The 25,558-nt window shown below is 36.1% G+C and overlaps 1 protein-coding gene across 2 annotated transcripts in view; it reads right to left on the bottom strand.

Moving 5' to 3' along the window:
• Positions 1–25,558, bottom strand: part of CEP290 (centrosomal protein 290) — a 52,696-nt gene that overhangs the window by 13,189 nt on the left and 13,949 nt on the right. For both annotated transcript variants that reach the window (XM_083858892.1, XM_083858893.1), the window contains exons 22-41: positions 24,951–25,100; positions 23,841–23,956; positions 18,047–18,149; positions 16,346–16,576; positions 15,032–15,205; positions 13,752–13,863; positions 12,747–12,952; positions 10,544–10,695; positions 9,445–9,556; positions 8,195–8,650; positions 6,978–7,142; positions 6,645–6,752; positions 6,432–6,566; positions 5,530–5,790; positions 4,340–4,447; positions 3,591–3,781; positions 2,756–2,969; positions 1,463–1,600; positions 1,164–1,385; positions 483–599 (exon numbers count right to left, since the gene is read on the bottom strand). In XM_083858892.1, the coding sequence (XP_083715018.1) occupies positions 483–599; positions 1,164–1,385; positions 1,463–1,600; positions 2,756–2,969; positions 3,591–3,781; positions 4,340–4,447; positions 5,530–5,790; positions 6,432–6,566; positions 6,645–6,752; positions 6,978–7,142; positions 8,195–8,650; positions 9,445–9,556; positions 10,544–10,695; positions 12,747–12,952; positions 13,752–13,863; positions 15,032–15,205; positions 16,346–16,576; positions 18,047–18,149; positions 23,841–23,956; positions 24,951–25,100 (3,471 nt within the window). The remainder of the gene's footprint in view (positions 1–482; positions 600–1,163; positions 1,386–1,462; positions 1,601–2,755; positions 2,970–3,590; positions 3,782–4,339; positions 4,448–5,529; positions 5,791–6,431; positions 6,567–6,644; positions 6,753–6,977; positions 7,143–8,194; positions 8,651–9,444; positions 9,557–10,543; positions 10,696–12,746; positions 12,953–13,751; positions 13,864–15,031; positions 15,206–16,345; positions 16,577–18,046; positions 18,150–23,840; positions 23,957–24,950; positions 25,101–25,558) is intronic.

Genomic DNA, 25,558 nt, shown 5'->3' with positions numbered 1-25,558 from the left:
CATAGAAACACACAAGAAACCAGCAACACTTATAAATTAACACGACTCTGATCACTCAGAACTTCTTCTATATGGAGATCACAATTGTCAAGAATAATCACTTATAGAGACATCATCCCTTTTAAGACTCCCTCTTGCTCCTCAGTATTTTGTGCTGCTACTATTTCATTGATTTCACAAAAGCACATTTGGCAGAACTTATGGAATCAATTTCACTGCTACCTAAAATAAAAAAATCTTTGTTTTTTAAGATTTTGTAGAATTAAAGTCTATTGGAAAAAGGCAGGAAAACATTAAGATACCAGTACTAATAAAAGGAACAGTAAAAAAGAGCATGAGAAACATATGAGAAGTTGCAGCCATGAAACTGCTTTTTTTCTGATCAAGTTTGGCTGGTAGGTTTTAGAAGAAACAAGGAGAGGTGAACAACCTTGGCCTCAACTGATGAGCTCTTTCAAAGCCATGATACAAATACCACATACCTTTTCTTCTCTTAGGCCCTTTTTTTCTGTTTCTTCACACTTTTTCTCAAGTTCACTTTCCAACTTTTTTATTTTTTTCTGAAGCACATCAATCAGATTTTGTTCATCAGCTTTGCTCTGAAAAATTACAAATTTTTACAGCTTCAAATTTAGTGACTACTGAGAGTTTTTTCTCCAGTCAAAAAATAAGGATTTTAATTCCAAATTGGTAAAATTAGTTTAAAACCTAAAGGATCTTTCAAAAATTCTCTTCAAATTGTTATAGTATTGGAATGTAACATTTCCCTCTGAACTGAATAATCAGCAGCAAGTACCTGAATTTTAAAAAATAGATAGATAGATAGACAGACAGACAGATAGATGATTCTTCTGTAAATCCCTTACTTTTCTTCTAAAAGACGAAATAAGGACAGCCAGGAAGAAGACAATTTCAAGAAACTATGAAAGTGGTTATTTGACTACTCAGATTCTTTCAAGCTTATTTTAAGAAGCACGTAATTGTTGGGTTTTTTTAGCTGAGGCAAAGAAACAAGCTAATAGCTTACATGTAACCCAGGCAATGAGGAAAAAATGAATTTTTTAATCAAGTGTAAGATACTTAAATCTTACATCCCCCCCAAACCAGCTCATCTATACAGAAACTTGACCAAGATCAAACATAGTTTGAAAAGTCACTTCTACCTGAATGTTACTGCTTAGCCTCCTAATCCGGTTCTTCAGTTCTTCATTTTCTTTTTCTATTTCATTTTTTTCCCTCGATATTTTAGCAAATGCTTTTTCTTTCTTCTGAAGCTCTTGGTTTAACTCATCCCTTTCATCAGACAATGAAGTTTCCTTGGTTTTACTTATTTTAAGGTTATCTCTAAGTTTTGTAATCTGATTATTCAAATCCTCTATCTGTGTCTAGAAGAAAACAAAAGAGTCAGCAAAGGCCCCAACTCAGGTTGATCAGCAATACAATTGAATTACCTAGTACTCACCGTAAGCCCCTTCGTTTGTCTGTCAACAATCTCTTGGACATTCATATATGCCTCTTTTTGTGATGCAGCAGAAATAATTTGCTGTTCAGCATTGGCAGTCATTTCTGCTCGGAGTTCTAGAAGTGCTTTACTCAAAGCCTGAAAATAATTAATTCAATTTTTTTGTAAGTGAAGATGCTGCTACAAAACAAGTGTCATAGTTTAACATAGCTGCAGAACTCTATAAAAACTCTTTCAATTGATAAAGCTTGAGAACAAATGAACCTATAGACACGAATTCTCTCCTGAATCAGGAAAAAAGAAAAGGAAAAGACATGTTAAAAAACCAACATGGCATACTCAGGTCAGTGAAGAAGTCAAATTTTAGATGGGAAGAGATTGAGGAGATGCCTTAGTTTTGGGCTGAAATTCTCTTCTAAGGCTATGGTGAAGGGATAATTGATCATCATCAGACTTTTTTTCCCTGTAACTCATGGAATGCATTGGGGGGATGTAGTGTTCTAACCACAGCCATGAACAGAGGCAGCCATGCTGAAGCAAGCAGATGTTGAAGTAGCTTGAACAGAAGGAGATGAGAGAAATAAAACATCTTGCCAAGGGAGAGAAGAAAACCTTTGTTCCTAGAGATAAGAGAACTTTTGTTTCTATATTAGAAGAGCTCATCCTTAAAATTGCACCCCAATAAGTTGAAATGGCCAATGTTGGTAGTTGTGGGAAAGCTACCAAATACAAGGAGGGACTTTCACACTGTGAACAGATTTTCCTTTCCCAGGTGGCTGATTCACTGTGACATTGAAGCCACGAGATAACTGTTTCTTGTGGAGAAGTCACCATGGCATGGCAGGAGAGACTCCTCTCCCTAAGAGAACCAAAGAAAAACTATTTTTAATGGTGGTAAATGGACTGAAAATCCCAGGTTTTGTCTCTTTCTGTTCTCAGTAGGAAAGAAAAAAAGGTATGGAGAGAGAAGTGTTCTGAAGGTTTATTCTGATTTCTTACTATTTTTCTTTTAATTCTGTTAAGAAAGTTTTCTTTATACCCTTTTAAGTTGGAGCCTGCTTTGCTCCTCCTCCTAATCCTCATCTCACAGCAAGAAAATGAGTAAATAATTCTAGAAGGTTCACTGGCATTTAGGCAGCACTAGACCCACTACAATGAGAAAAGGCAGTTATATTTTACTTTGGCATGTTATGCAGTTAGATTGTACCTCCTGCTCAGCTATACAAAGAATTCTTAAGCATTACAAAAGATTTGGTATATAAACGACATAGAGATGAATTCTTATTGACTAACTTTGTGCTGGTTCTCTTTTATGGCTAACTGGCTCTTCAGCTGTGCCACCAGATTTTTCATTGTTGCTGTGGGTGCTCTATTATTTGCTTCTTTTTGAACCTCCAGTTCAGCTTTAACATTTGCTAATTCCTTCTCCTTCTGAGATAGTATTTTCCTCAGTTCATTTGCTTCTTCTTTAATTTGTTCCACATCAACTGTGTGCTTTTCTTGAAGCCTAATAAAAAAATAAGCATTAATAGAATACAGTGTAATAATTAAGTAAGCAAAGTCTAAATAAATCACAAAGGACACAATATTTTATTTTAAAAATATTTGGAAACAGCAAAGAAAGACTGACGCAACAAAGGCAGCCCCCATTTAATAAGAGAATTACTCATGGAAGTCAGCAAAATTACATTAGAGCATTGTTTATTTTCATTCCTGGCCCTTACAGGTAAAGAAAGCATCATATTTTTTCCTTTTAGACATGGGTTAAACTTTCATGAGTTTGAACTTGTTCAGCAGGAAACTCAGATGGATGTGTTGTGATGAGAAAAATAACAGAACACAAGCCAGCAAGTAATACAGTAACTTAAAAACAACTTTCTTTTTCATTAAATAGCACAAAGCTAACAACTAAACAGCATTTTTCCAAGCCACAGTATTAGCCCCAGTGAATGGCTACAGATTAAAAATAACTTACAACTACTATACTAATGCTTTCAAGATTTTTTTTCAGCTAAATCTCAAAGTCAGCAAAAACATGTTCAATTTGATAGATCAGTCCTGTAGCAGCAATACATAATTGACTTGAACTGTTCCAATTGTGACTTATTTTAATAGTTTAAAAACTTACTGGGCTCTGATTGTCTCAAACTCATTGATTTTCGATACAGTAATTTGTTTTTGTTTCTCCAAATCAGATGATGTTTTCTTTAATTTTCCAACAAGTGAAGCAAGAGAATTATCCTGTTCTGCTACAGTTTGCTCTAAGTGATGAAAATATTTGCTGAGGGATAGGGACATAGAAGTCTTTCTCCCTAACTCCTGTAAAACACAACAAATGCAAGTTAAACATTTTAAGCTTTAAGCAAAAGATAAGCATTACTGATGCATTTTTACCTCATTCCTACATATAATCAAGCATTAATAGCTACCATTTATTTACTGAGATGTGATTCTTAGATCACAAAGAAACTGGTCAGGCTGGTTTGAAAAGAGTTTTGTACATCTAATGGTCAACAGAATACAGCAGAATACCAGTTTCACCTTATCATAAAGCACGGAGATAAATTTTAATTGAAATGTGTTGGCTTAATTAAGAAAGTAACATACAACTCTCTCCCCAGAATTCTCCATAAATTAGGATGATATGCAAAATGCCCATATATACTGAGGTGGTAATTCTGTTTTTATTACACTTGACTTCTAATGCCTCTCATGTAAAATCTCTCAAAAACAATACAACAATTATATATCAACTACCACTTTATTTTTCCTGTCATCAGTTATTACTCACTTTTGACTGCAAAACTATTCTTTCCAACAACAAAGTAAAAAAATATAGGAGCAACTTCACGAATTCTACAAATACATATGACTCACCAAAGCAGTCTCTTTGAATTTATTAAGGGAATTGTCACTGTACAAATCTAACTTCTGGTGTAGAACTCTTATGTCTTCCTCATGCTTCTTTGCTATTTCCTCTTGTTCCTGTTCAAAATAAAACTCTAGTGATGCACCCTATCACAGAAAGTCATGAAACTGCAGTGCCTTCAAGTTGTTTGTTCACTCATTGCTCAGTATTACTCCCCAGATTATCCTCTAATTCTGTAAGTTTTTCAAATTCTTTTCTTCTAGCTATAATCACCAATTTCCTTTTTACATTACTGGGGGGGAAAATATCAACTTCTGCAGTTTTAAGCTATGTAGCAAGCAGTATGGTGTAACAGCACAGAAGCTGGAGACAAAACAGTTGGTGTTGGTCTTCACCGACAGCGACTATCAGTATGGACAGTAATATCCACACCAGGTACATTTCCAGTTTATGTACTTTGGGCTACAGTGTGATCCCATAGATGGAATGCTAGTACACAGAACACAACAGGCTCATTTTAAGACTGCATTTTCTGGGGTTTTTTCCAAACAAAATCCCTTGATTTCTCCCAAAAGAAATAGCTACATGAGTTAAGCAAAGCACACTAAGTGAAGATAATATAAAGTCTGCTTTGGAAATGTGCTTCTGATCCACACTGAAACAGATGCATATTTGGTCTTGAAGTATCTCTTTGACAAAATGTTTATGCTTTAAAATATACTTTATGGATATAAAGAAAGAAACAATATGAATTATGCTTAAATAATATAAAGTATGCTTAGACACACTGTTTATGCTTTAAAAAATGCTTTAAGAAGAATGTTATCCATAAATGAATGTCTTTCTTGTACCTTCCAAATTCACTACCACATGCAATCCAGAGATCTGCTGCAAATAGAGAAAAATCGCAAAGAAATATACAAAATATACTGAGACCACTGCAGGAGAATTTTCATTTTCTTCATGTCACACTACTTTCATTCCTGGACAGACAGTGTATACATAACCTCTAGAATAAGCAAATCTGCTCTAAAAAGCAAATAAATTCTATATGAACTTTCCACATATAAAGTAAGTAATTGTCTCTCTTCTGTGTGAGATCAGAAACGTTTCTTTTTTCACTAGTAATGAGAAAACAAAGAATCAACTAAAAACAACTTGAAAATGGAAGAAATTTCAGAAAAAAAAGTTTAACTACCTCTCTTGCTTTAGCAAGCATATGTTGGTATCTTTTTAACACTTCTTCCTTTTGATTTAATCTTGCTTGCATATTTGCAATGGTTTGATGAGCAATTTTAATGGCATGATGGTACTCTGAGTCATCTTGTTTGCTTAATTCAGCCATTATTTTCTCTCCTGATGTTGCAGGTAATCGAAGTCTTAATTCATTTATAACTTTGTCTCTTGATATAACATTTTGTTCAGCTTTCCACAGAGCGGTCTCCTTTTCTTTTAATTTCTACAACAAAAGGCAATTTCTGCATTTACAGAATTCAAATACTGCAAAAAGATCTTACTTTTCAAGAAACGTACTAGAAAAATTTGTCTAAATGTACTTATAAACACAAACCACTTTGTACTGAGTTCTGTCTGCATGGGATTACTATTAGATGAAAATGTCCCAGAATATCATTACTGTGTCTTTATATATTATTTTCTTGACCCAAGACACTTAACAATTCATTTTCTCCTACCAAATGAAGAAGATGGTGTTTTACAAATTATTTAAGACCCACAAATTATCTTCTGTAGCAGAGTAGCAATTTAATAACCAAAGATAAAAGTATTTTGTAGCAATTGGTAAATTTAACTAGCTATAAGTCAACTGAATTTTGTACAGCAAGAGGCATCTTACACCATTAAATGGATGACTAAAAACATTACAAAATTCTCCTCTATGATTTGTTCAAATGGAAAAAAATTTTCATCTTATTCATGGTCTGATTATATTATTTAGATTTTCTGAGTGTTAAATATGTATAATTGACATTTAAACCAGGATATTTTTCATGGGAAAAAAAGGTAAAAGAGCATGGAAACACAAACTATAATTTAAAGTGACTTTTGTCACTTTAAATTACAACTTATACATTAAATTACCTCCTCCAGTGATCTGCAGGTTGCCCTAGTTTCCAGGATTATTCGAATATTTTCCCGAATCTTCCTTAAAGCCAACTCAAGTTGTTGTGGGATTGGCAAACTAGGGTCTGGAACTGAGCCTGTAGCCTCTTCTAACTGCACAGAAAGATTCATATTCATGTAATCTGACAGCTCTGAAAAATATCCTTATGTATCTACTTTTAGTGCACGTACCTTTAAAGCTGTGCTAAGTATTTCAGTTTGTTGATGATCATACTGGTCTAACTGGCGCTGCAGTTCTACTTCTCTCTGGTCCCAAGCCATTTCTCTTTCTTCATGAAGCTGTAAAAAATGTTTGATAGAAGTAGTTTATTTATTGAAGGCAATGGGAATTCTATAGACAACTTCAACTGAGAAAAATAGTTACCAAAAAGTAAAACACTCAAATAAGCTATTAAAAATTATTATGAAACCAAGATATAAACATTTGTGTTAAAAAGTTATTAGAAAATCACTTAGTAAAATAATGAATAGGATAATTTTTCAATAGCATGGAGTAATGCATACCTTGTTCTGCTGTACATTTTCTTCTTCCAGGTTACTGATTGTACATTCATATTCAGAAATTATATTACGCAAATACTTCACCTCTTCCTTTTGCTTGACTAATTCTCGACTGAGTTTAAGTTCCTGCAGATGGAGTTCCTCCATTTTCGTGTGCCATTCCATTACCTTGCAATGAATAACACACAGTATATTATAATTTACCACAGGCCAACCAGATGTGGTTTCACTCTTTGGCTTTGAGGCAGGATGGAACTTCTCTAAATAACTGGAAGACAGATATTCTGCCTTTTTAAGCTTCTTCACTTTTCCTGAGTGAAAAAGCATGACCAGAGTATGAAACTGCAAGGGGAATGACTGGTAAGTGCAGCTGTCAACAGGAGAGGCAACAGGTTTCCCTTATACTGGAAAAAGTGTATTGCAAACAATTTTGAAATTACCCAAGTTATACCTTATGTATCTGCCCAGACTGAACAAAAAAAGTATGCAAAAAGTTTGGTATGTATTTTCTAAAAGAGCAAGAGAATTCAAAACCATTAAAAACTGTATGTACTCAAAAAAAAAAAACAATGCACATGTACTAAGAATAACAGACATACTTATATGAAAATGCTCTATAAAAATATTTGAAAACTGACTTAAAACTAAAATGTGCCCAGAGCATTACAACATTGCTTACCTGCAGACAACTTTAGTCACAACATATTATCTAACATACAGTGATCTTGAAGAGAAGTGAGAAAGCTTTCTTAAGATTTCAGGGCGACATTGCTTATGGGTGCAAAATATGCTTAAGCAGAATTACATGAGCATAGTAACATTTGCTGTCTAAATTACTGCCCCTGGATTTTTTTTTTAAAGACATGGATCTGGAGTGAAAATTTCACCACAATCTCACGGAATAAAACTTCAGAATGCTGCTCTGTATTTAATTTAATTTATTATTTAATTAGATTCACAATTTAATTTAATTTAATATAATATAACTGCATTTATAGTTAGCTTCTAGTTTCTATGTGCTTTAATTGGGCAAAAAAGAAGATAATTAGTACATATAAATGCACTGACTTTTACTGAAAACAAAATGTGATAGCTGCCATATTCTAACAGTGCATTTTGAAATCAGTAAGTTGTACATTAAAACATATATTTCGAGGAAAAACTGAACTGAAACTTAATTTAAATGCAGATCAGATAAGCAAAGCTATAAAATCACAAACCTTTTGAGCTCCTCTTGTATCTTTCAATGCACTTACTAATTCTTCTAAACTTTTCAGTTTCAGCTCCAGCTCTAATGCTCTGTTTTCTGCATTTCGACGCTCTTGCTGGGCATGCTGAACTTCTTCCAAGATTTTCAGTTTGTCATTCTGTAGCTGAATCATTGTTTTAGAGAATTTTTCTTGCTGTGCTAAAGGCAGAGCGCCACTAAACTGTCGCCTCAAAGACTGAACCGTCTGTTGTAGATGTTTGGCTCTATTTCTTCCTTCAAGGCGGGCAAAATATAAGGCCTGATCTCTCTCATCAAGCTTCTGCTCTAAACGTAGATTGTCTATCTCCATCTTCTGTAGTTTCAATTTAAACTTCTCCAACTTCCCTACAGCAACAGATTCACTACCTTGAAGGGCTACAATATCTTGATGCAGTTTTGCAATAATTGCTTTTTCATCTGACTGTGCCTAAGAACAAAATTGATAGAACAAATTTATTTTTCATTTTGACACAGAATGTTACCACAGTTTATATGTAAACATAAACAAGTTATGTACACATATATATATATATATATATATATATATATATATATATGTGTATTATACATTGAATGTATTTTATTCCACAGAGTAAGAATCAGCCTCTAACAGGCTTTTAATTTTTCCACTATTACTTCTGCAGCCACATTTTAGAAGTACACCTTTTCAGATGTCTGATATTAAAAATGGTCTCTTTCCAAAATAACAGAAACTGAGGAAGAAATGTGTACTTAAACTTAGAAAATATGGTAATGTAAAAGCTGGCAGAAGTGTTGTTCTCAAACCTTTCTATACTGTGAAACCAAATTCCAATAAATCGTTTTAGCAAATAACAAAACAAAATAGTAAACCTATTGCAAATCTTCATTATTTACAAGTATTTTCTTGCCTTGTAAAAAACTATCAGATTTTCCTCACCATGAGTTTTTCCTTGACCATGAGCTGTTAATGATATAGGAATGATATTATGTAAACAACATATTATGGAAAAAAATCAGGATCTGTAATAGCTGCACAGCTAGAAATGGAATAAATGGAGAAGGGAATAATTAATGTAATGCAGAACTTTTGAAAGGATATGGGCACTACAAGGACTAGCTTGCTAAGATTCTTCTGAAATACTTCTGCAGTTTTTTAATTTATTGCAAAATTACTTCATTTCTTCTCACTCTGGGGAAAAAAGAATCCAAACTGAAGTTTTAATAAAGACTGAATTTTACCTGATAATCTAAAATTTGCCTTCTAAGATATTCCACTTCTTTATCTCTGTATTGCTGGCGTGCCTCCAGAGCTTCAACTTGTGTTTGTGCCACATGAGACAGTTCTCTTAACCTTCCAGGGAAAACAAGAGTATTGTGTCACTTGAAACCACTGAATAACCTATAAAGTTTTTCTACATAGAAGATACTAAGAAAAAAAAAAAACAAAACTTAGTGTGTTTTCTCAAATCAAAACATTTGGATTTCATTCTTTTCAGCACACTCTTCTCTACTACTTAAGAGTTCTCGTTAAGAAAATTCCTCTGTATTGCCTCTCAACTTTTTCACAGGACATTTTCCTACACATTATACAGAAGTTTGCTAGCAGTAAGCTACTCCAGGAAAACAATACTGTGGGTTTTTTTACCTGAACTAAGCATCTCTCTTCTCAATTTCTCCCCTATTTCAGGATATAAATACTCAACATTTTCTAAATGCTCAAAACATTTCATTCTCCATTCCTCTCTCTGCTCCCTCAAAATCTAGTAACTTATTTGCAGTGCCAAAAATCACTGCAAGTATCCCTATAGATTTTGCCGGTTTAGGCATATAAAAGGATTACATTAATTACTCAGATGTTCATATCAACATATCTAAAAAGCTCAGTTTTCCAGTTTATGCAAAGTCAATCTAAGTAAATGGAAAACCTCCCTCCTACTGTACCTTAATCTTTGAGATATGAGTCTTTCAAAGACAGAACTGCTTTTCAATTAATTCTGTGAGATTTTCATACACAGAATGGGGATTGTGGCACAAAAACAAAATCAACCTCAATTAGTGTAAAAATATTACTCCAAGTATCTAATTGCATACTTACCCTATCTATCCAGGCCAGCACTTAATCTCTTGTTCAAATTAAAATGAAACAAATTGCATTCTTTATAGTCAGGAATTAAATGCTTCATTTTCAATGCCAAATTTGGCAAGTATATATGCTCAAAAAAACAGGCATTGAAAATTGGATGTTAGTGATACATGAGTATTGTGTAAGACTAGCATGCCTGGATTTTCACAGATTTCTGAACATAGTGAATTCAAAATTTGTAACTTCAAGACTTACTTTGATACTTCAATCTTGAGCTCCATCTCACGCTTCTCTAGGTCCATAATTTGTCGTCTATCTGCATCACTTACTGCCTTACTTACACTCTGTGACAGTTCATCTCTTAATTCCTGTTCCACTTTCTGTGCCTCAAGATTGATTTTGGTGAGCTTAAAAAAATCAAAACAAAACAAACAAAATGATATCCTAAGCACATAACCGCTCAAACTCTACAATGAAATAGCAGCACCAAAAGTATTTTTTCTTTTTTAGTCATTACAAAACAGTTCAGCTGTGATGAGGTTGTGTTCAAAAATAACTTTCCTTTACTCTCCTTAAACATCTTTTTTTTACAGGATTCCATGCACACAGGAATGGATACACAATTGGACACAGAAAAGGATTCTAAACTAAACACAAATGTTTTTAGTGCATTTTCTTAAAACTATTACTGCAATAACTTGCTCCTAAACTAAAATGAAAAATAAAAAATAAATTTAAAAGACTGTAAACACTTTAGGAAACGAAGTGTCTTACGTATTTATATACTACTTTTATATTGGCATTGGAACACAAACAGAGTGCCAAGACTGACAATAATATTGTTCTTTTATTCTTTCTTAAAAAAATATTTCTTAATTAATTTTTTAAGCAGCCTGATTTTTCAAGTTAATTATCAAACACTGAGTAACCAATATTTCAATTCAAACCAAAAAGCATTAAAATAGATAATCTTTATCTTAATCCTAATACAGAGAAGTCTCAGGACTTAATTAGTACATACAGTTGTGGCCCATTATTCTGATACCACTTCTTCTAAATAAAATAACTAATTTCCTAAACAAACAAGAAGTGCAGGGCATCCTCATGTATCTGGAAAACTAAAAGTAGAATGCTGAAGTTGATTTATGACTTAAGAAGATGTATGGTAGACTTCCAGTTATCAATTCTTAAGCTGGTATCACTTACAACTTTCATTAATTACATCTGCACAATCTTGTTATCTCTTTCTCAAACAAAAGAAGCAATTATACCATGTTAGGAGGTATTGACAGCAGGGCTATATGAAACAGAAAATGTATGTCCTGAAACTACAGAAATGAGGCAAAAATGGATACAGAGGCTCTATTAAGAAAACATGGCATCAGCAGTTCATCAAATCAGAATGAAAGAAGACCATCAGACCTAAAAGTATCACAAGACAAATAATATATACAAAAGAGAATATGAAAAATGTGACACTAGGGTGCATCACCTAAAGCATTTCTTATAGAAATAAAAGAACCCATCCCATCAGAAAAGGCTTTAGCAGTATTGCTGCTGAAAAGCTTTATATTCAGTTACTCCATCTCCCAGACTAAACAAAATCAAAACAATGTAACAAACATTACTAAGACAACAGAGAAACAAGAAGTCACACAACAGCAATCTAAAATAGTTAGATTACACTCTAGCAAAGGACAAGGAGTGGAAATTAATACAATCCATCAGCATTCCTATTGATTACTCTCTTTCTGCCCTTGTGCTTAAATTATAGGCCAGCAGTCACAAGAACAAATCTCTGCAATTCCTATAAATAAATTTATTGTAGAAATTATAATAAAGCCTAAAGTTAGAGTAAAAAATAAATTTCTATAAAAAATTCAAATATGAATAGTATGGACAAAAAACCCTAACAAGTTTAAGACTGATAGGACAGGAATACTATGGTGCATCAGCTTCAATGGCACATGACTTCTATTTCTGTACTATAGACAATGTGTGGCATAGGACACAGCCAGTCTGTAACAGTCATGACAATATCATTCACACAGGGGATGTAAAGTTTGAACCTTTTTTTGAATAATTTGTAATTATAAAGAAAATATTATAAGGAAAAGAGATCATATGGATTAGAAAAAAGAAATAACAAGTTTGGGACTGACTTTTGTTGCAGTCTGCTGACAAAACTAGGAAACTATCTCTAAAGATGCCCATCATATGTTTTACTACTAATTAACTTTTTAAATAAACTACTGTCAAATTAATTAATTCTGTTTTTACCAATGCATATGCAGAATTGCAGCTCTTAAAAGCTGCAAAACTATTTCTTGCATCATAAGCTTATTTATACACTTATTTATTGACACAAATTGATATTATTGATATAAATAATTTTTGAAAAGCTCAAAAATATGCTTTTAAGATGTCTCACATTAGGTTGTAATCTCAGCAGATTTACCTCAGCAAATTTTGTTTCCAATTCAAAATTACGTTCTTCTACTTGCTTTACAGTACTTCTTAAGTGTTCATACATTCGTTGTGAATGTTCTGCTCGCTGTCTTTCATTTAGTTCCTTCATTTCCAACATTGTGATCTTCTTAGAAATGGACAAAATCTCACTGTTGGTTATTGCTTTTGTGGCTTTGTTCATGGCATTGTCATCCCCTACAAGAAATAAAACTTAAATTAAGAAATACACAAACTGATTCAACTACAAAAATTATTTCCATCATGAAAACGAACACAAGTTTCGCTTTATGTGTGTCAAGTAAACTTTATCATAATATCTGTGGTATTTTTTATAAACTGGAGGCCTGGTTATTTTGCCTTACTACATGTTTGAAAAGTATGTAATTTGAATAAAATACTACTATCAATTATGAATGCATGTAACTGCAATCCTGGTTATTGAGACTGATGACTATTTTCAATGTAGCCTTTCACCTTATGCTTAATACAACTGACAAATCTTCAGGAAATTTAATTTAAAATCTGTAAAAGAAACAGGGTAAATGAGTTCTTCCTGAATAATACGAATGAAATCTATACAAAGAAATCCCAGCTATCAAGAAAGAATATTTTGTCACGAGGCAGCAGAAAGAAATCACTTTCTTGACCACCTCTAAAACACTATGACTGACAATCAAGCTACAACATATTAAGAAAAAAAAATTCAGGTGATGTTGTGTTAAAAGCTTTTAAACCCTTGACCCAGTAACCCAAGAAAGTCACACCAGAAGAGTTTCCAGAGAAAAATACCAAACTTGGTTTTAGTCAAATGAAACATACAAACAAAAAAATTCAGCACAAAAATGGAGACCATTACTGAAAGACCTAAAATAGTTACCATTTTAAAAAAAATCATTATTTTAAGAAGTATCAATTTTAAAATATTTTAAAGTATTACTTTTCTACAGGATATACCACTTGGTGTTTAATGTTGCAGTATAACTTTCATACTTGCCCAGTTTAGTCATCTGCTCCCAAGCTTGTTCTACAGTGTGGAGTTTTTCTTTCGTGATCTCCAGTTCCTTATTCAATGAATTTATTTGTGCTTTCAAGGATTCATTCTCACGCTGTATGGCAGAAAAGTTGCAGTGTAATAGCAAACTATTGAATTGTAGCAGATTTCATGTTTAGTATCTACAAAATCTTTCAGATTAACAGACTTCACCTGTGTGCAACCCATAACCTACATGTATGGCAACACAGAAGAGTGTGTGTTTGTAAAGTGTATATGTTTCATAAGTGTAAAAATGTTAGTCTTTGTCCTCTGTATCTTACTGTCACAGCTAGTAATACTGTGAATATTTACTACCAGTGACTGGATTCCTACAGCATCTAGAATTAGATGAGAAAATCTTTGTCATACTAAGCACTTCATTAACAGTGGGAAAGAAATACTTCTGGAGGATTACTTCACCCCACAAAGAATACTCCATCTTGCACATAAATACCTATTTGAGACAGATCGCACATTTCTTTTAGTTCTTTCAGGCATCTAATGTGATGTCAAAAGTTACTTTTGTAAATGTTCCTTCATTCCTCCAAATAGAAATACAAATTTCCACATTAACCAATAAACAAAACTGAATTCTTCATATTATTTTTCAATTTTTAGTTTCCTGGACATGTTTTTAGTTGATAAATTATTCTCTAGCTCTATGAAGTTGCTGAAATAGTCAATGCAAGTTTTCATACACACAAAATTCCATACAGTAGGTATAGGAGTCCTTCATTCTTTAGCACCCATGAGAAGTCAGAGGTAATACTGTACCTTTGTAGTCAACTTCAACTTCACAGTTTTTGAGAAGAAACTCCCTTCTACTTCAGAATAAAAGTTCACAGCAAGAGCTAAATATGCAGTGCCTACAATATTTTGCAAGCACATTATGTTCAATCTTTGGCCTCTTTTATGGAAGTAAAATTCCAAAGCTTTACTCTTTTTGGAATGTTTCATTCCTGTGAAAGCTGGGAATTAGTAAGAGCACATACTTTGAGAGGAAGCTTTGAAAGTGTTTACATTCATTCTACTTTCCTTACGACATCCAAAGCAGATGATGATAGTAAATGTTTGTTCTGCCAGCCTTGTTTTAGTAATCAAAGAACTAAAAATAATTTCTGAGAGAACATATCCAAAGCTTAGTTTGAAGAGCAAACAAACAAAAAACCAAAGAATCAAAACAAAATGCATTTCTGTCGGCCCATTTTTTCCTTAGGGTTAAAAAGTAACACAAACATTACCTCCATGTGTTCCATGTTTGTTGTCCGTTGCACAAGCAAATTATCTTTTTGTAACATCTCTCTGTATTTAGCAGTTAATGCATTGTACTGCTTATTGGCTGCTTCTAGCTCAGACAATGGCACACTACCATCCAGCACTTTTTGCAGAGCTGCAATCTTAAAGCAAGCCATTTCCTATGAAAACAACCAACACAATAGGTCACTAAGGCCAGCTAGAAATTTAAATATAAAATTACTCCATGGAAAAAGAATAATACTTAGTATAGTGCTTTAGATACTAGTTTATTTTTCTAAATTACCATTCATCTTTTAAAATCACCTGCAATAAATATTGACAAAACTTCTCTGATATTCCAGCTCTCTGGGTAATTTTATCAATAGTTGGCTCTCAAGGCACTGTAAAAACATATATTATAAAATTAATACAGGGCCTAGGAACCTGCATGACCAAAATGTAAGATTTGGTTTCATATGATGATCCTAGAATCATAGAATGGTTTGGGTTGGAAGGGCATTTTGAAGATCATCTAGTTCCAAACCACCCTGCCACAGGCAGGGACAACTTCCACTAGACCAGGTTGTTCAGAGCCCCATCCAACCTGGCCTTGAGCACTTGTCCAGGGACAGGGCATCCACAACTTCTCTGGGCAACCTGTGCCAGTGCTTCACCACCCTCATAGCTAAGAAATTCTTTATAATATCTAATCTCAATCTACTCTTTTTTGGTTTGAAATCAGTTCCCCTTGTCCTATAACCATATACCCCTCTCAAAAGTCTCTTTCTGTATTTCTTGTAGGCTCCTTCCAGATATGGAAAGCCAGATTTAGGTCACCTCAGAGGCTTTCTCATTTCCAGTCTGAATAATCCAAATTCTCTCAGCCTTTCCTCATAGCAGTCACAGTGCTTACAATGCAGCCCAGGACATGTTTGGCTTTCTGGGCTGTGAGTGCACACTGCTGGGTCATGTCCAGCCTCAAACCAACCAAGTCCTTCTCAGCAGGACTCCTCTTCATCTGTTCATCCTCCAGCCTGGTTTGGTATCAGGAGTTGCCCTGACCCGGGTTCAGCACCTTGCACTTGGTCTTATTAAACCACATGACATTCCCATGGACCCACTTCTTGAGCTTGTTCAGGTATATATGCTTATATGCTTATATAAATACAAAGAATATTTCTACAAGATTTATAACAGCAATTAGCAAGTTTTTGGGAACTGCATTCAAGAAACTAGTAATAACTCCATTTAAAAACAAAGTGTATTCCTTTCCAAACTGTAAAAACAAAAATGTGTGCTATTACTACTATAAACTATACCTTGAATCGTTGCAAGTTTCCAATCTTCTCTGTAACTGCAGTCTCCATATGTGTTATTTCACCCTTCAGTTTCTCGTTTTCTTTTCTGAGGTGCTGTTCCATTTCAAGTAAAGTGGTACACTGCCTTGTTAGTGATTTTTCATTAACTCGTAAAACAGTCATTTTTCTGTTATTTTCTGCAAGTATTTTCTTTGTCTCATCAGGATCCATCTGAAGTGCGTCAAGTAAATTCTGTAAAACATTTTTTAACAAGACCCTTGTAAAGAAATATGGTAAAGCACAACTACATACACAAGATTTCTGTATATTTTTTAATCTAGGTGGAAAAAAAAATCTATTAATTTGCTGAAATAATTTCTTTTTGATAATAAAATATATACACACACTCAACTTAGAACATACAATATTCTAAGAAAATGATGAATCTTCAAAACCAGAAGCTAGGTACATTTGATTGATTCACTGGAATTTTAATTAATGCTGACACTTTCAAAATGTAGAACAAGAATGGTTCTCTGCATTCACTGTCATCAGTCTTCCCATTTATACTAAAATTAAAAAAATGGATTGGAACAATTTTTAAACAAAATAGAAGTCCTGTGGTTCCAAACAAACCCTAAGAACATCCCACTTTGAAGGCCAAACTCATACTTGTAAAGTAACCACAGGATCCCTTCCATGGTAACATTTACATGTATGTGTGCACACACGTGTTTGCATGCATGTGTAAATCCCAGGAGAAGTGGTGGGGAGAGCAAACTAAGGCAACTCAGGTCGGAGAAGTTTTGTGAGCTTTAGCTTTGCTGTCACACACATCAGCTTGCCAAGGAGACAGGTAGTAGAAATTGGAGCTGCTGGAACTCAGGTGTCTAAACATCCAGTTACTTTCAACACCCTATGGTATCCTTGCTTTTGTGTCTGCTTCTTTAAAAGGACACATGTAGCTGATGTGCCTTTGGTTAAATTTTACAAAGTTTGGTGCCCAAAGACAACCACAGCCATTTAAAATTGCACTGTGTGTGTGATTAGACACCTGCATCAATTCTAGGAACTTCCAAATACCACCAACACTTTTCAGTTTTCTTAATGTAATACTGAATTCAGACTTGGTGAAGTAAATCAAAAAAGAAAGATGAATTCTGTTTTTCTGAAATGCTGATTCATATACATTAACAGTTATAAATAATAAGATGAGGCTGAAAGTAGTAACCCTAAATCTTTGTGTAAACTAATGTGTTTTCCAAGGGCTTTTTGCATGCTCCTCCTCCCAGTCCAATCAAACTGCCTGGGTAACAACTACTGTTCAGAGAGCAGTGTGACTGTAAATAGTGTGTTTGAACAGAATACGCAAGACTGCCTGAGGAAGCATTTGCACAAAACTGGTAACCTTAAAGAGAAAGACCACCATTAACCAGGACTGAATAGTAACCATAAAATTAAAGACAATCAGGTACCCACATCTCAGGTGTGTGATGTGACCTCTTGGGATGGTTTTTCCACAGTGCATGGATTAGCAGACTGCAGGAGGACCAACGGCACAGGCAATGCTGCAGCACTGCCATGCGTACACGGCACCCTGGGGCACACACAAGACGTGCGTGTGCACATTCTCCCCAGTCTAACAAACTAGAGTACTGCATTAAAACCTCTGTTCTAGGTGCTAAAATCTTTTTGAAAAATGAAAGTAACAAAATTACTTACAGAATATGCCTTTATTTTTGTAGCATCCTGTTCTTTTTGCTCTTCTAGTCTCTTCATTTCCTCTTTAATATTTTCTGATTCTTTTTGCCAGCTTTCTTTTTGACTAAAACAGTAACGAATTTTCATATATTATAATGAAAGACCTGATGATTTTAAAACCTGTAACTTCAACAGCAATTCTGATATACTGCAAACCAAGGTACTTACTTTTACCAGTAATATAATTTGAAAAGCACATGATAAATTTTAGATGGATTAGTTTAAAACAATATCCTCTGTTTAGCCTACAGCTGGTTAAATGATGAAAATAATTCTTCAGTGTTTTATTTGTTCTTCAAATGTGTATTATAATGCAGAGATATATATCCCTCACTTTCCTACTTTTTTGCCTACAAATCTTTCCATTACATTTCTTTTTTATTTCAGATGCTTAAAGGACATAACTTCCCACCCTTGTTTTGTTATTTCAATGAAAACCACACCGAAAACATAAAAAAACCCACAAAAAAAACAACTATAATCTTTCATACATGTCTAATAAGGAAACTCCTATAGACTGTATTGCACAGTTTAGGCTAGTTCAAAAAATGGTTCACAGAATCACAGAATCACTAGGTTGGAAGAGACCTTCAAGATCATCAAGTCCAGCCCAAGCCCTAACACCTCAACTAAACCATGGCACCAAGTGCCACATCTAGTCTTTTTTAAAACACATCCAGGGATGGTGACTCCACCACCTCTCTGGGAAGACCATTCCAGTACTTTATTATTCTTGCTGTAAAAAACTTTTTCCTAATATCCAGCCTATATTTCCATTGGCACAGCTTAAGTCTTGTGTCATCTCATTCTGTCAGTTGCTGCCTGGAGAAAGAGACCAACCCCTACCTGGCTACAACTACCTTTCAGGAAGTTGTAGAGAGTGATAAGGTCACCCCTGTGTCTCCTTTTCTCCAGGCTAAACAACCCCAGCTCCCTCAGTCATTCCTCACAGGGTTTGTGTTCCAAGCCCCTCACCAGCCTCGTTGCCTCCTCTGGACATGCTCAAGTGTCTCAAGGTCCTTCCTAAACTGAGGGGCCAGAACTGGACACAGCACTCAAGGTGTGGCCTCACCAGTGCCCAGGACAGGGGAAGAATGACCTCCCTGCTCCTGCTGGCCACATCATTCCTGATCCAGGCCAGGATGCCCTTGGCCCTCTTGGCCACCAGGGCACAGCTGGCTCATGTTCAGCTGCTGTCACCAGCACCCCCAGGTCTCTTTCTGCCTGGGCACTGTCCAGCCACACCATCCCCAGCCTATAACATTGCAGGGGGTTATTGTGGCCAAAAGGCAGGACTCAGCACTTGGACTTATTAAACTTCATCCTATTGGACTCTGCCCATCCATCCAACCATTCCAAGTCTCTCTGAAGAGTCCTTCTCCCTTCCAACAGATTGACACATGCTCCCAGCTTAGTGTTATCTGCAAATTTACTAATGAAAGACTCAATGCCCTCATCCATGTCATCAATAAAGATATTGAACAGAGCTGGCCCCAGCACAGACCCCTGAGGGACACCCCTGGTGACTGGCTGCCAGCTGGATGCAGCACCATTCACCACCACTCTCTGGGCCCAGCCATCCAGCCAGTTCCTAACCCAGCAAAGAGTGCTCCTGTCCAATCCCTGGGCTGCCAGCTTTGCCAGGAGTGTGCTGTGGGAGACAGTGTCAAAGGCCTTGCTGAAGTCCAGGCACTCAACATCCACAGCCTTTCCTGCAATCCATGAGTTGGGTCACTTGGTCATAAAAGGAGATCAGGTTGGTCAAACATGACCTACCTCTCCTACACCCATGCTGGCTGCGCCTGATACCCTGGCCATCCTGTAGGTGCTGCATGATGACACTCAGTATGAACTGCTCCATGACCTTACCAGGTACTGAGGTCAGGCTGACTGGTCTGTAATTACTGGAATCCTCCTTCCCACCCTTTTTGTGAATGGGTGTCACACTGGCCAGCTTCCAGTCATCTGGAAACCTCACCAGTGAGCCAGAACTGTTGGTAAATGATGGAGAGCAGCTTCACAAGCTCATCTGCCAGCTCCCTCGTCACCCTGGGATGGATCCCATCTGGGCCCATAGATTTATGAACATCCAAGTGTCTCAGCAGTTCTCTGACTGCCTCCTCTTGGATAACAGGGGGACCATTCTGCTCCCTGATACCATCTACCAACCCAAGAGGACAGTTATGTTGAAGAAAAGTTGTCTTACCACTAAAAACTGAGGCAAAGAAGGCATTAAACACCTCTGCCTTCTCCTCATCTGCAACTACTAAGTTCTCTCCCGCATCTAAAAGAGAACAAAGGTTGGTCCTACCCTTTCTTTTACCACTGATATATTTGTAAAAACATTTTTTATTATCCTTTACAGACATTGCCATTTTAAGCTCAAACTGAGTTTTGGTCTCCCTGATTTTATTCCCACATGCTCTAGCAGCCCCTTAAATACTGCCTGAGACACCTGACCCTCCTTCCAAAGATGATACATCCTCTTTTTATTCCCAAGTTCCTTCAAAACCTCATTGCCCATCCAGGCTGGACACTTGCCTCATCGACTCATCTTTCAGCACACAGGGACAGTCTGTTCCTGTGCTCTCAAGATCTCTGTTTTGAAGCATGCCCACCATTCCTGAACTACTTTGTTTTTAGGGCTGCTTCCCAAGGAACTCTCTCTGAATAAGTCTCCTAAATAGGCTGAAGTCTGCCCTATGGAAGTCCAGTGTAAAAGTGTTATTGATGTTCCTCCTGATTTCACCAAATATTGAAAACTCTGTAAATTCATGATCACTGTGCCCCAGGTGGCCTCCAACCACTACATCTCCCACCAGGCCATCTCTGTTTGCAAACAAGTCTAACATTGTCTTTCCCCCCCGGTGGGCTCACTCACCAGTCGCAACAAAAAATTGTCCTCCACACACTAAAAATTTCCTGGACTGCCTCTTCTCTGCTGTATTAAGTGCCCAGCAGATGTCTAGTTGGTTGAAGTCACCTATAAGAACAAGGGCTGACAATCCTGAAACATTCTTCAGCTGCTTATAGAATAAGTTGTCCACCTCTTCTTCCTGGTTGGGTGAACAATGACAAACTCCCAGTAGGATGTCAGCCTTGTTGGCCTTCCCCTTAATTCTTACCCATAGGCATTCAACTTCATCGTCATTAGATTCAGTATCTATGGTGTCAAAAGCTTCCCTAATATAAAGGGCCACTCCTCAACTTCTTTTCGATCTCCTGTCTCTCCTGAAGTGGTTGTAGCCACCCAGTGCAGCGCTCCAGTTATGTGAGTCATCCCACCACATCTCCATACTGGCAACTACATCACAGCTTTGCTGCTGCACCATGGCCTCCAGCTCTTCTTGTTTATTACCCATGCTGACTGCACTAGTGTACATGCACCTCAGCTGGGCTGCTGATTTCACCCCTAACTCAGACTTAGCACCCTTGGGTCTGGAATCAGTGGATGCAGCTGGGCAGTATCCACTTCCCCCTTCAAACCTAGTTTAAAGCCCTCTCAACGAGCTCTGCCAGTTCATGCACTAAAATCCTTCTGCCCTTAATACAGAGATGGAGTCTTACCTGGTTCTAGCAGGCCCAGGTGCCAGAAATGTTGCCCCATGATCAAAGAACCCAAAATTCTGCTGATGATACCAACCCTTGAGCCACTTATTGATAATGTGGGCTCTCCTGTTCCTTCCATCATTTTTCTCTGCTACCAAAGGGATTGAGCAGAACACACTACCTGTGCTCCTGCCCTATCAACCACTTGACCCAGTGCCCTAAAGCCCCTTTAAATTGCCCTGAACCTCCTTTTTTCAATCTCATCACTGTCAGCCTGGAGTATCAGCAGTGGGTAATAATCATAGGGCTGAATCAGCCCAGGAAGTCTCTCAGTGATATCCCATACCCAGGCCCCAGGGAGGCAGCAGACCTCCCTGTGGGATGGGTCTCTTCGACATACAGGGCCCTCTGTTCCCCTCAGAAGGGAGTCACCTACTATGATTACCCTTCTTTTCCTCTTGATGTTAGAGGTGGTGATCCATCTTACAGATGAATTGTAATTGGGAGGCTCACTGGGCAGATAATTTTCTTGTAAATCATCTGGCTCTCTAGATCCAGGGGCTCATACCTATTCTGAAGTGACACCTGGCTAGGGGATGGGGGTTGGGAGGAATTTTTATTATTACCTCCCCAAGCAGGTACCCATTTCCACTCCCCTTCATCTACCAGGTGTCCTTCTATTGCCTGACAGCGGGAGGCATAGGAGTCCTCTTCCCTAGTTGGCTGAGCTCCACCAATCTATTTCCCTTTCACTTTCCCTTATACTCCTTAGTCTTTCAACTTCCTCCCTAAGCTCAGCCACCAGTGAAAGGAGATAATTCACGTGTTCACACCACAGGCAAGTTTCCTCCGCAGGGCCCCTTAAAACCACTGATAAGCTCAAACCTTCTGCACAAGAATTGGTCTGTACAGACACATCCTTTTTGGAGGCTTCCATGTGGTTACATACACTTGTACAAACTACACTTTTGGATCGCGTAAAAACCATTACTAACAGAAACCCCAAAACCAACCAACCAACAGAAACACAAACAACACACAGCAAACCTCACTAGCAAGAAACCTGCCACCCTGCCTGCTTGCCCTGCCTACGCAAACTGCCGTGCCCCACTCCCAGAGCCATGCCCTGCCCGTCTGCCCGCGCCTGCTCACCATGCTCCCTCGAGCGCTCTTTCCATCAGCCGCTTCTCAATGATGGAAGAAGCCCCACCTGGTTCCTGCATGGCTCATAAGTGTATTTTAGAAGTGGCATTTTCTCTTCAAAGAGGTATCAAAGCTTCTCAAAGAATGGAGTAAAATGGAGGAGAATTAAAGAAAATTCTTTGAAAGTGACTTTTAATGGGATGCCAAGTCGAAGAATCTCCTGTAACTTCAGTCTGTATCAGGTTTAGAGAAGGAGCCTGGAATCATCATTTTATCCCTGTCATTGGAGATATCTCACCTAGCAGTAAATGAGGCAGTACATTAAAGCCTTCAATAAAAAAGCTGTCTTTTTAATGCCTAAAAAAGAAATAACATTGTCTGGGAATTTAATTGATTCAAAGAACAAACAGAAGTTTCTGAAAGGTTAAACCCTTATTCCAGAACATTCAGGTGACTGTTCAGTCCAATCCAGAGAGTATCCAACTGACAGTTTGTTAATTGAAAAATCCAAATCATCATATTGTTCCCTATCCTCCGAAAAGATGAAAATATTTTTTTTAATTTTTTTGACCATAAGAATAATTTTATGGAATTTAGGTTCGCTGAAGCATATAAAAGAACTAAGAGTCCAAAAGAAAACCAACCACAAAATCCTGACAACCTGAAATTTTCAGGTATCTCTGACTGTATTTAGACAGCAGTTTGCTTTTTTCCCCTCCCCTCCTCTCGCAAAAACCTATTAGAATCCATACTTGAAAGCAAAAGAAAATGAGGCTAAAGAGTCCATCCTACCAGGTTCTAGTAAAATGTAAGATATCAGATGCAGAAAGAACAATGAAATGCTCATGATAAAATATGCAACATGAGAAGAGTCCAGCAGAAGATGGTTTTGTAGGAGTTTTCTGCATCTTTACAGGACAAAGAAAATGTATGGAGTCTATATCCAAACATGGCAGCACTTACGACATTAACCAAACTACTTCAACACAGCAGCAAATCTTGTTTCAAGGCTGTTAAATATTTAGATAATTGAACTTTCACAATTCAGAAAAGAGAGCAATACCTTTGGTATTCTTTATATAGCAAGCCTTGTTGATGACGAATTACTGCAAATTTTCGCTTGTAGTCCTCTACTGCATCTTCTAATTGTTTAAGTAATTTCTCTTTGTTTTCCAGTTCCTAATTAATATTTTCCAAATAAAAATACAGAAGTTATTAATGTAAGTTTTAAACATGAAAACTAGCAATTTAATCAAAATGGCAGTCCTTTGTGTTTTCATGATAGATGCTTCTGCCATGAACTACGAATATGAAGTATGCATTTTCTTTAGAAGCAACAGATAAAAATATCCAATGAACTTGAGCATTCCCATTAATTGGGAATAGAGCACAATTGCACTGCAGGTTACAGCCTCAAAGTTCAAAACACTATGACTGTAGCTAGCCCACAAAGAATACTAACTGAATGGCTAACTGGCAAGGGGCATTTTCTTCTAATTTTCTCAAATCCTCTACTGCTATATAATCATACAGAGTTGGAAAAATATTCTCTAATGAAAAAATAAAAAAAATTATCAAAGACAGAAAAAGATTAATTAATAATAATAATAAAGTAACTTTTTTTACTCCAATTCTGAAATAGTTCTTCATTACTATAGCCTATGTTTGCTATGCTTCCCATGGGAATCACTGGAATCTATTTCAATGTATTTATGCCTTTATTTACAGTTATTGATGTGTTTTTGACAAATAATGGAATGAAAATTCATATAGTAAATTAATAGAGACCTTAGCTCTATAGGGAAAAACTGTTCAAGTAGGATTTGCATATGCAGACTCAGGTGTGGAATCCAGACAGCAGTAAGAGAGAAATAGTGCAACTGTGGAAGTAGAAGGAAGAGTGGGCAAATATTTATATCAAAATTCAGATTTAAAACAAAAAAAAATCTGAATTTCTGTCCAAAATTTACTTAGCTATTACCTTTCAGGCCTACAGCACAACAAAATACCCACAGCTCTAAATTACAGAATATCCCAAAGAATTTAGCAGATGTTAGAACACTAAAATATTTTTGGAGAGATCTCTCAAGTCCATACACGGAACACTACTGGATTTTAGAGGAATTAGATACATGTTACAAATACTCTTTATTTTAAGGAATATATAAGTTACCTGTGTAAGATGTATTAAATATTCATTCAGAGAATTAATTGTATTAACACTTGAAGGAGCCATTCCTTCTGGAAGATTCACAGTTTGGAAGACAATTTTGGCACCTTCTGACTGATGTAGTAGGCAAATTTCATTTTTCATTTGTTCAATCTAAAGACAGGACACAAAACTATCATAAAGAAGTAGCTCTTGCTATTAGATTAAAAAAAATGATGAAAAATATATTGCTACATCAGTTGTTATTAACAACCTAATAATTTTCACTTATATTCTGAAACATTCTAATACTCCTTAAAATAGCTTTTTAAAAATGCTATGATTTCATAAATCAATAAATGCATAATAAATTCAACCAAATTTATCAAATTACCCCAGCAATCAGGGCAACTACATATATCATCACAGTTTTTTTTCAAAATTGTTTAAAACACAGTGCATTCTTACTCCTTTAGTAAGATTAAGTTTTCCAAAGAATTATTACAGTGGTTGGTTGACAGCTTTTCCAAAACAAATTTTTGCCTTTTAATTTAATATGAAAGTTCTCTGTTTCTATAAGAGTATGTAGAACATTATTTTAGAAGATTAGTTTCTGGCAAATCTTTTTGCAT

The sequence above is a fragment of the Zosterops lateralis genome (assembly GCF_965231275.1).
Source record: "Zosterops lateralis genome assembly, chromosome: 4".
Classification (NCBI taxonomy): Eukaryota; Metazoa; Chordata; class Aves; order Passeriformes; family Zosteropidae; genus Zosterops; species Zosterops lateralis.
The sequence above is the reverse complement of the archived record's forward strand: the minus strand, read 5'-3'. Positions and strand labels throughout refer to the sequence as shown.